This window comes from Chelonia mydas, chromosome 11, assembly GCF_015237465.2.
Source record: "Chelonia mydas isolate rCheMyd1 chromosome 11, rCheMyd1.pri.v2, whole genome shotgun sequence".
NCBI lineage: Eukaryota > Metazoa > Chordata > Testudines > Cheloniidae > Chelonia > Chelonia mydas.
Genome location: NC_051251.2, coordinates 70295826 through 70307996, shown reverse-complemented (window position 1 = coordinate 70307996; position 12171 = coordinate 70295826). Strand labels below are relative to the sequence as shown.

Sequence of the window (12171 nt, the reverse complement as noted above, 5' to 3'; positions counted from 1 at the left end):
TTGAAGTGTTCAAATGGTTCATAATCATTTAATGTGTATAAATTCTTTTAATAGAAATAATAAGACACACACCCCAAAAAATAGCCTGTGGATTCGTATTTTCTTTCAGAGTGTTGAGCCTTGAGGGTTCATGTTTTCAACCTCCCCCCCCGCCCCGCCCTCCACAACCATAAAAGCTAGGAAATTTTCAGTGTAAACAGGGATAATCACATGATCCTAGGAACTGATACTTTTAAAAAATGTGAAGCATTGCAAAGTTAAAATTGCGAGACTTAGAAATACTGAAGTAACAATGGGCATAAACCCAGGAGAACAATAATGCATAACACATATATCTAAACATAAAATACGCTAATTATGGAGAGCATAGAGGCAGTGTTGTCCAGTGGATAGAGCATTGGAGTGGAGATTAGGAAACTCATGTACTATTCCCGCTCGGACACTTGATGACCTTAGGTGAGTCACCTCGCCTCTGTGCCTCCATTTCCCCATCTGTAAAATGGTGTTCGTGATGTTGACCCGCTTTGTAAAGAGCTTTGAGATCTACTGATGAAAAGTGCTAGATAAGAAGTAGGTGATGTTATTTATTTGCCTAGTCTTCTCTTTGTAGCAGCATCTACCTTTTGCTATGTATTTGTACAGTGGGGCCCTGGCTAGATTGGTTCTGTATGTATGATAGTAATATGACTAATAACTATGAAGAGATAATGTGTCTTATTTTAGGTTGCAGCTGGTTAGCTTTGTATTATTGATGGAAACTTTAGTCTTGGAATGGACACAATTATAACACATGCTATTTATTAGCTTAAGAAATCCTCTGGCAATCTATAACCAAGATGAATTGCTGCCATGTTAGTTTCTTTTAATATTTCTAACTAGTACTTGTGATCTGAAATTTTCCCTTCAGATATGGTTGTTTTAAGCCTTACCTGGGCACAGAAGTGCCTCTCCTTCAGTAGATTTACGACACCAGGGAAAACCAGTTCCCTTTCCCACTACAAAACCTAAGGCATAATCATTTTACTTAAACTTCTATAATTATGGCATTTGCAAATTCAGATATCTTAAAATTTGAGTTTTAGAATATAAAAGAAATGCAAGCAATATTTGAGATTTTGCTCAGATCTGAAATTTAGTGGGTAAACATGTAAACCCTTGAATGTAGTGTTGTGCTTTGAATGTCAATGCTGATGCTAGTTAAGAAATCAAAATACATATATTAAGGGATGAACGGAAAGTAACGTAATAGGTTTTTGCACTAACCTTTCATTTCTAGATACCTGTTTTCTAATATTCCTGTCGTTCACAAGTGCAAAGGCAAGCTCATTTCATTCCCAATTTTTCTATGTAACAAAAACCGGTTACTACTTAGAATATACCTAGAATTAATAGCATACATTTTGTCTCCCAGATTCTGCCTGATTCAAGCCAATATTATAATACGTGTATTAAACCCTTACCTTCATATGCCCCAAACTCCCTGTAAAATTAAAAAGCAAGTTGAGTTAATAGTGTTAATGGTTATATTTCCCGAATGCAGCATTCTTTCTCCCCTCCCTTCAGCACAGGATAATCCCACTAATTTTATTGACTAATGCTCACTGCTTTCACACTGAATCTCTCTCCCCCCCTCCTTTTTTTTTCCTCTGTAGTTTGCCATGTGGGTCGATGCTGTTATATTTGTCTTCAGCTTGGAAGATGAAATAAGCTTCCAGACAGTTTACCACTACTACAGTCGTATGGCTAACTATCGTAACACTAGTGAAATCCCAATGGTACTAGTGGGAACCCAAGGTAAGTGCAGTCTTGGTTATAACATCTCTAAGACGATACCGGTGTTCTAGTTGCTGTCTTCATATTCTGTTATCTTTGGCTGATTACCTGTCTGAAAGTGTCTTTAAAGTGACAGTTTTGTATTGGAACTTTTTTTTAAAGACAAACATACTTAACTTGATCTATTTCCTTTCATACCAACCTTTTTGGGGCATAACTGAAAATGCAGTACATTCCAGATGTTAGCAGAAAATGGCTGTCTTGAACCTCGGGGGTAGTTTAAAGTGTTCGTAACTCTGACCAATCATGTCTGCTTGTTGTTCCGTCAACGAGACTGTTTTCATGCTCTGAGTTGAGTACATGCATAAGTGTTTGCAGGATCATGACCTAAATTAAGATGGGACTCAAATTGCTTAAAGATCCAGAATAGACTAGTCCTTTATTGCCCTTAAATCACAAACAAAACAGGAGACAATAACACTTGTCAATCATTCTGCTATAAATATTTATAAAAAATGAAGGTTGCCATTTGCAGGCCAGACCTCAATCCTCGTTATTTTAGATTTGCTGCACAGTCACTTGCATTTTGTGTCACTTCAAAAGAAACCCCACAATAATACTTCACCCCATTTAGGAAAAAGCTATCCTGCAGCAACAGTGCTAGAACAGCAATAGCCTTAGGCTATCACAGGACAGGCGAGCTCTGAAGGTGGGCGCAATTTCAGATCCTCTCATGAAAAGTAGCTACTTATTCCCCCTCTCTCCCCTCCTCGGTGTTTTCAGCTGTGGTTTCAGACTCCCCTTCCCCTCTAGCCTGCAGCAATGTGAAAAGTTGGGGACGGTTTAATGCTGATCTAGGGCTTCATTGCTTCCTCACTTTGTCTTTTTGCCAGTTAAGACAATGCCTGGGGACAGGGAGTGGCTTGACAGCCCAGTGCCTGATTGCAAACTCTGAAACCAAAGCTGCTCATTGTGAAGCCTGGGAAGTAGTGGGAACGTAGAGGGGAAAGAATAGTAACAAGGCGGAAGCAGGTGACAGATAAAAGGGAGAAGTAGATGATACAAAAAAATCCTAGGGTGAACAGAAGAAGCTGCAGTCAAAAAGGGAAGTGAATTGCTTAAAGGGATACTGTCAACTTAAAAATTTCACAATGTGTCAACACCTAAGACAGCTACTGTAAGAGAAAGGTTGGAGGGGAAAGATATTTGTTCAGGATTTCTTTGCTTTGTGTGCCATTTTCAGTGTTTTCCCTTACAGTGATGTGGTCGGTGTTGGAAGTTTTGTATAGGTCTTTTTCCCAGAGCGCCACAGAGGAGAAGGGGAGAATTTTAATGATAGCAGGGCTGGGAGGTAGAGAGGCAGGAACCAAGGGTAATACAAGGCATCATTCTTAGCTACACATCAAGGTGACACTGTCCTTTTTAATGTTATGGTGGTGATTATATCTGACTGGTTTCTGCTACTGATCCACTAATCATAGCTATTAGACTGGTTGTGAAATGATCTCTGAATGATCTCCCTAAAATGCTAGTGTCTGCCCCCCCGCTGCTCCTGCAACCAAAGGTGAATCCTCTCCCCATTGTGAATATGGAGGTGAAAAATAGAGGGAGATATTTTCTCCCCCATCTCCAGGTGAAATTGAGGTCCAGATTTTGACAACCGAAAAAAAGATATTTAAGTGATGCTGCTAATTTTAGATGCATTTATTGTCCACATGCCTTCAGCACCCTCTGCTGGTTTTAGAAAGAAAAATCCTTAGACTTGCTTCCAAGCAGACATGTTTGTTTTTACCTTTTAGCTGTCAGGTAATAGATAGCCGTATAAAAACCAATATGCTTCAGTTGGTACCTTACATCACAGATAAGATTTAAAATTTTTGAAACTTTAACCTAAGTAATATACTTCAGACAAAAAGAAAAGGAGGACTTGTGGCACCTTAGAGACTAACAAATTTATTTGAGCATAAGCTACAGCTCTCGAAAGCTTATGCTTGAATAAATTTGTTAGTCTCTAAGGTGCCACAAGCCCTCCTTTTCTTTTTGTGGATACAGACTAACACGGCTACTACTCTGATACTTCAGACAGGAATGCCAAGTGTAGTATTGATTCACAGTAATGGCAATTTATATTCAAAGTCCGTATGAGATTTTATCTTATGGGAACCTCATTGGTTTCTACTAAATAAATTGTAGCTGAATCTTAGGTACATTTTCTGATCACGTTTGTGATGCTGCAGTTCTTTGCATTGTTACTATAAGCTGCCATGGGAAATAGGAAAATTTTATCATTGTGTGTGTCGGTCTGATTTGTAATGGGTTTTAGTGCTATACATCTTTGAAGTATTTTACAATATTAATTAGTCCTTATAATACCCTGACAGGTGGATACGCTAATGCTAAAAACCGTATTAAAGTAAAGTGCAGTTTCAAACAATACATACATTATGATTGGGTCTCCTTGCTCTGTCAATTGTTCCATGAATAAACTCTTTAAAAAACCCTTTACATTATTCCTTTCAATTTTCTGCACTCACTAAATCCTCTCTTCAGATCTTCTCATTTCCTGTGTGGAATAACTACATCTCCCCACTTTGAAATGAATGAGGATCATCATGAAGGTGATAGCTTAGTATGCAGAATTCACAAATGTATGTATAAAAATATAGGTTTTATTTATATGTATTCCTAAATAGCAGCTGATTATATCCAGAATGTGCTGGATTCTTTTTTCATATGAATATAAAGGTAATATAGACCTTCATTTAGCAAAACACTTAAATATGTACTTAACTTTTAAGAATGTGAATAGTCAATTAAATTAATGGGACTTAAGCATGTGCGCTTTCCTGAATTGGGGCCATATAGCTCGTGAGGAAGAGGTGATATTTAAAATCTGTGTAGTTTCACACAATGTCAGTTTGTAAGTGGTACAGGTGAGAACTGCAATGTAAAACACTCTGTTGTAGTGGAGTTTTTTTCAGGACTAAACTAACCACTTTCCTAGTCAGTTGGCATTTCTCAGAGTTCTGAGAGCTGAACAAGGTGACAATGTGAGTACAATCACATCGCTTCAGAATATTGGGAAATCTTGACACATAGGTGATGGTTTATTATGAGGATCATACTATAGCAGCACTGTGGTTTCTGATCCTTGAAGCTGAAAGATGAACATCAGTAATAGTTTGTATATTACGATGGCTATGAGCAGTCAAGAGTTGATCCTCTCAATGACTTTTTCTAATTATGTTAATTGTTTATATTCAAGGGTGTTGATAAAGTCTATTTCTTTCTTGGTCCTGTGGGAGCATCAATGAGTATCTACAATCAGCTGCTATTTAGGAATACCACTATCCTGTTTTAAGTCAGTGTCATGTGTTGGGTCCTAAGGTGTGAAATTCATTTCTCTATGATATCCCTTTCTTTACTCCAAAGATTTTAGTGTGATTACTCTTGAATTCTTAGATGTTTCCTCAGATACCATCAACTACTTCAGCTTACATTTCCTTCTGGAAATGTAATCAGTTATGCATGTACTATGTTACAATAGGACATTGATTGCAACCCACTATCTTGAAGGTTGCATAACAGTTGCTATTACAGCCCCCTGTTTTCAGTTGCTCATTACTGACATTTTGATCTTCTGTGGATGAAATTTTCCAGAAATGATCGCTGCCCATAGGTGAGTGGTTTTGAAAGTTAGAGCAAAAATGGTTCAGTGTTTTTGAACACAAAGAGAGGGAAACCAATAATCTTCTTCCTATCATAAAATAATTCTTGCAGCCTATTCAGATCAGCCCTACAGCTAAAATGCCTGACATTTTAGTATTGAGATTTGCATGGCGAATAGTCCTCACTGAGGAGTACTGCATGCCTTATTGCATCAGAAAATGGGTTTGATTTCTTTGGCCTTTAAAATGGCATTTTGAGCATGTACAGAAGGTGTGTTTGCACATTAACGATGTAATCCAAATCCATTGACTTGAATGGGCTTTGGATCAGGCCCTAAGTGTAAACCTAAGGAAAGATGGGCAGTGCATGTATGCATAGCCACTTTAATTTTGCAGGTTTCAGAGTGGTAGCCGTGCTAGTCTATATCAGCAAAAAGAACGAGGAGGACTTGTGGCACCTTAGAGACTAACCCATTTATTTGAGCATGAGCTTTCGTGGGCTAAAACCCACTTCATCGGATCATGCAGTGGAAAATACAGAAGGAAGATATATATGTGTGTATATATATATACACACACACAGAGAACATGAAAAAATGGGTGTTGCCATATCCACTATAACGAGAGTGATCAGTTAAGGTGAGCTCTTATCAGAAGGAGCAACTTCAGTCTCCCTGGTCACTCGATTACAGACCTAAAAGTTGCAATACTACAACAAAAAACCTTCAAAACCAGACTCCAACGAGAAACTGCTGAATTGGAATTAATGTGCAAACTGGACACCATTAAATTAGGCTTGAATAAAGACTGGGAGTGGATGGGTCATTACACAAAAGAAAACTATTTTCCCTTATTTTTCCTCCCCCTACTGTTACTCACACCTTCTTGTCAACTGTTGGAAATGGGCCATCCTGATTATCACTACAGAATGTTTTGTTTTGTTTTTCTCCTGCCGATAATAGCTCACCTTAACTGATCACTCTCGTTATAGTGTGTATGGCAACACCCATGTTTTCATGTTCTCTGTGTGTGTGTGTGTATATATATATATATATATATATCTTCCTTCTGTATTTTCCACTGCATGCAACCGATGAAATGCATTTTAGCCCACGAAAGCTTATGTTCAAATACATTTGTTAGTCTCTAAGGTGCCACAGGTACTCCTCGTTCTTTTAATTTTGTAGTAAACGGGGCTATTCACCTACGCCCAGACCTGTGCAAAGGCTTCCGAGGACTATTTCAAATTGCAGTGATTGTAAGAAGGGCTGCTGTATATTGGATGTGTAGTGGTCAAGAAAAGGGAACTGGCCAACTTGTGAAGTGTGCAAGTCTCCTAGTTAGTCTCCTAACTGCCACTTATACCTAGGCAGGCTGGCCAGAGATATATACTCAGGTAAGCTAAATGTAAACTAAACTTAATGCATAGTTTGTGGGATGTGTAGGGGTGAACCAAGGTTATTGCAGAATCTATACGGAGGGAAGAACTCCTGTGACCCTTGTAATGTCTGCAAGGACTGTGGTGAGAGAGTTGAATTATGGAATTTACATTATACATTTTGGAACCCGGAAGAGTTTTGTTGCCTTTGGTCCTTAGCCAAGCCTTAATTTTTATTTTTTCCATCTTTTTATTTCTTAAAAATAAACAGACAACACTATCCAACAATACTACATGAAGAGGCCATTAATATTGGTGGTTAAACACTCAAGTGAAGAAGTGTGCTTATGCATTACGGTAGTAGGTGTAACATCACTTCCCCGTCCCTACATCCTACTACTCCGTATATCAGACTGTCCATGAAAGTCATTTTTACATCATACTTAGCATATTATTAGTCAATGTGCTGGCATCAATAAGGGATCTAAAAGTAATTTGCTTCCTTAAAGGACTACAGCAATATTGATTGTATTTTGTTAATATATCTTACTCTAAATATATTATTACTATTTAATACAGCTAAATATATTCCACCTGGTAGCCTTATATGCATTTTTATGGTAACTTAGGGGGGAAAGTTTCAATTTACTTTCCAGTTAGTATTGTATCAGTGACTGGAAGATCAGTAGTTAAAACTATGAACTTTGGAAACAAAATTTTCACTAATTACAGAGTTAAATGGTATTTTAAAGTATAGCCAGTTCTCTGGTGAAGTAATACTTGGCTTTATTAAGACAGCTTGTTAGGTCACAATTAAAAGTACAATATAGTAGAAATCATTGAAAAAAGTAATGCTGATAATAGGACTCTTATTTACATGTGTTTCCTGAGAAGAGTCCAAGATGCACCTCTGAACAATAATTTTATTGTGGAATATTACTAGAGGAAACGTCCCTTTAAATGTATAGTATATGGGTACAGAGGAAAAATTATGAAATTTACATGTCTTAAAAGGTAGAGAATTTATATAAAAAGCAGTTTGTGTTGGATGTGTATTTATATGGAAAAAGGGAAAGTTACTGTTATGTAATCTTAAATTGGCAGTACCTGTCTTTTTTGCTTATCTGTGCAACCTTTAGTCTCTTTATGAAGTTTTTTGTGTGGGTTTGTTTTTAGGATTACATTTAAGCACCTTGTAGGCTCTGTAGGCATAGGGTGTTTTCTAAATATAAACTGCTGCTGTTGAATACAGGATTTGTTATCACGATAAAACTGCTAATGCTGTTGCTTTTTTCCCCCCTCTGCATGCTGTTACTATAGATGCTATAAACTCTAATAATCCACGTGTTATTGATGATGCCAGAGCAAGAAAGCTGTCGAATGATTTGAAGAGATGCACTTACTATGAAACCTGTGCTACTTACGGGCTGAATGTGGAAAGGGTCTTCCAAGATGGTAAAGATGGATTTTTTTTTCCTACTCAGTATCTCATAGCATACTGTAACCAAAGTGTTCTCCAAATTAACAACCAGTGCCTGCTATATAGTTCAGAGGATTTAATCCTGGTTGGGATCTTTTATTTTGGTAGCACCTAGAGTCCCAGTTGGGAATTGCTCAGCACTGTGCACACACATACAGCCTTCTGTACTCCAGTTGCTGGGTTCAGTCCCTTCCTGGTTGGAAAGAAACAATACATTAGAACCATAATATCATGAATACATTTGTTGTTTATGCAGATTATATTTATATCTACTTAAGAAATGTCTTCATGCAGGTATACTATATAACAGACTGAAGTTGTGTGACTGTGGGTAATCTTTTAGGTTATTACTCCGACTTAATAGACATATATAATAAAGATATAACTAAACACATTTTTAAAAATTAGGGGAGAGTAGAATATGAAATCTGATGAGATAAATAAAATGCATAAGATCGGTATTAAAATTCTCTCATGACATCCACATAACTGTTATCAGTTGGCAATTTCACCTAGCCATCAGAGTAGAATTGAGTCTTAGCGGTATGTCTATACTACCCGCCCGATTGGCGGGCAACGATCGATCCAGCGGGGGTCGATTTATTGCATCTAGTCTGGACACAATAAAACAACCCCCGAGCACTCTCCCGTTGACTCCTGTACTCCAGCGCTGTGAGAGGCGCAGGTAGAGTCAACAGGGCAGCGGCAGCAGTCGACTTACCGTAGTGAAGACACCACGGTGAATAGCTCTAAGTACCTTGACTGAAGTTGCGTAACTTAGATCGATTCCCTGCCCCCCCCCCCAGTGTAGACCAGGCCTTAAAAGATAGGGAGTAGTGACTTTATGGACTAGTGTGAGAAGATGTTCCAAATCATAAATACAGCATGGAAGAAAAACACTAAATATGTAACTTGACTGACAATTGTTAACTTGGACGGTTACTCCTGGAAAAAGCTCCATTGTGTACCTGAGGGGAAAACACAATGGCTAAATAAACAAAACAAAACAAAAAATGGAAAAGAAATATGCAGTTCCTAAATGTCTTCTGTGTATGAAACAAGTCTCTGTGCTCCCTCTAGTGGTAGTTCCACATACTGTGTGTATTTGAGGCATCTCCTATCTTCCACTGTACTAATCAATACATTACTTTATCCCCAACTGTAAACTGGCCACTACAGAAATTATTCTAATTTTTAAAGAAAAAATTTTAATTAGTTAAATCTATTTCCTGAAGTTCCTGATCTCTGCCATGTTCCAGTCCCTAGGTTTTCTCTTCTAAGAACCATAGTTACCTGAGATCCCATCTCATCAGTAAGTGTCTAAGGCTATGACTACGCTACACGCCATTTCTGATGGCATGTAGTATATGTGTAGCTACATGCTGCAGTGAAAAGCAGGCTGAGTCCACGCTACGGTGTGTTGCTACGAGTGTCAGAACCTTTACCCAGTGCAAGAGTGTTTCCCCGTGGTGAGGCAGGGCTCCAGCAGTGGGGAGCTGCCCGAGTCTTTCTCCATCATCTTCCCAGTGCCAGAGCCTTCCTCTGCGGTGGAGAAAGGCTCCATCAGTGGGGAGGCAGCAGCATACTACACTGCTAAAAATAACAGTGTCGATAGGAAGACACTGCTTGAGCTAGTACACACATACCCACACCTTTCCAGCGTCTTCACTTGCCTAAGCCATTCCTCACTGGCTACACTGCTATTTATACCTCTGCTAGGGTGGCTACGCGGGTGTGGACACTACATATGCTAGTCTACAGTATACGCCATTTTTGGTGGTAAGTGGTGTACATGCAAAAGAAGTGAGGAAAGATAGACCAAATGGACTTTCTGTAAGTGGAAGTACTGAATGAATTGCTCTTGGTTTAAATTCTAAATAGAGAGGTTATTTTTATTCTTAACAATTAAGCTAATATCCTTTGTGTACCCATGTTGATCTTAGAGAGGGTGTTAAGGAGAAATCCATTCTATTATCTTCGTATTCCCTGTATCAAAGATTAATTTCTGCAGTTTTGCATGCAAAAAATAAAAGTTTAATTTCCTTGTTTGTGATTAGCTGCAGTTTATTTTTCATGACATATACCCTAAAAACTTTTGGGATTCCATCCTCTCTCACTTCTCAGGGAACTCTTGAGAGATGGAACCTGTGGAATTATACAGTGATACAACTCCTCCACTTCTTGTGCATATCTGTACTGGATGAGCTGGTTATTACATACTGTGGCCTTCTCCTATAATGTCAGAATGCATCCGATGAAGTGAGCTGTAGCTCACGAAAGCTTATGCTCAAATAAATTTGTTAGTCTCTAAGGTGCCACAAATACACAAGTATTTCTTTTTGCGAATACAGACTAACACAGCTGCTACTCTGAAACCTGTTTAAATGTTCAGTATGTTGAGTGGCATAGAATTGCCTATACATTAAAAAGTGAAGTGTTTTTCAGACTAGGACAGCAGTTCCTATTCTCGTTGAAGTCCGTGAGAATTATGCCATTTTCTTCAATAAAAGAAGAGGTAACCTTGGGCCAAAAGATAAATTTATGGCAGGTAATACAAATCCTGATCAATGGCCAGTTGATTCACTGATTTCAGACATCTTCGAGGAAACACTTACCAAGATTAAATATGATTTAATCTGAGATTTACAGCTGTGGGAAACACCAGATTCAATTTAGTCTTTACAAAGTGATGCAGTGATTCTGTAGAAACAAAATTACAGTTCCTTGAAAATGAAAAGGTCTTATGGTACCATATGTCAGTGCTTGGCCTTATGTAACGATGATTATGGGAGCGGGGAAAATAGCTGACTTAAAAGGTAGAGTTTTATTCTTATAGGAGCATGCCTGAGTAATTCCCATTAGTGCTCTGAGAAAATCTGTGTGTGTAATGAGGAATATCTTATGTAATTATTTTGTGTCTTTGTCACCATCTTACTTTTTGGCTGAAGAACAAAAAATCTTTTGTGAAGCCATATTTAATAGGTAAGGGAAAATCAACCATTTTTGAAAGGTCCTGTATTTAAAATATACTGTGTTCTATTTTAATTTCTGTACTTGATGGCAGGTGGAGTTAAGGACTCTTTAATTTTGTATGTATACTTCTGAGCTAATTTACTGAGGGTGCCCACAATGTGTCACTACTAATGCGCTAAAACAGCTAGAAGGTTGCCCATTGTAAGAGATTTTTGGTGGAGAGAGGGCCGATATGGAACATTTTAGCTACTTGTAGCTGTTTTGAACATGCTGTGTTAATGTTTTATTAGCTTTTATATAGCACTTTGTATGGTCGAATCTCTGTAGAGGCATTCAGTTGTTATCCCTCCTCTCCTGTGCTTCCCACTGGTGATATTGAAATAGATGGAGGTAAGAATAATTATCCTCATTTTATGTATGAAGAGTCTGAGGCCCCAATCCTGCAAGTTACCTAAACACCCACCTAACTTTAAGCATTCCATTGACTTGAGTACAGTGGTTCATATGCTTAAAATTAAGCAGGTGTTGAACTACTTTACCATATCAGATCTTGAAGTGACTTGTCCAAGGCAGCATGGCAAGTAAGTGACATAACCAGGATTAGAACCAAGGAGGTAGTGGACTCCCAGCCCTCCATCATTCCTCACCCAGGCCACTTTCCGTATTATTATTAGTAGTAGTAGTAGTAGGGGAGGGGTAGTGGTGGTAGTTACTGTTTGTTCAGGCACTTTACGAAACAGGAATACATTATTCCTTGCTTGAATTCTAATTTTAGGGACCTCCTGTGATGAGCATGTATAGAAAAAAAACTAAACAATGAGAGAATGGGATGAGTGAAGGCATATTGTAGCAATAAGATTAAGCTCTGATCCAGAATAGATATGCAGACATTTTCATAG

At 38.2% G+C, this 12171-nt stretch overlaps 1 protein-coding gene across 15 annotated transcripts in view; it reads left to right on the top strand.

Annotated features, from left to right (window-relative positions):
- The window catches only part of AGAP1 (ArfGAP with GTPase domain, ankyrin repeat and PH domain 1), a 684170-nt gene that overhangs the window by 286552 nt on the left and 385447 nt on the right, over nt 1-12171 (top strand). For 14 of the 15 annotated variants that reach the window (XM_043525622.1, XM_037912087.2, XM_037912086.2 and 11 more), the window contains 2 exons: nt 1653-1794; nt 8140-8274. The exons of the other annotated variant lie outside the window; for it this stretch is intronic. In XM_043525622.1, the coding sequence (XP_043381557.1) occupies nt 1653-1794; nt 8140-8274 (277 nt within the window). The remainder of the gene's footprint in view (nt 1-1652; nt 1795-8139; nt 8275-12171) is intronic. 15 annotated transcript variants of the gene reach the window in all.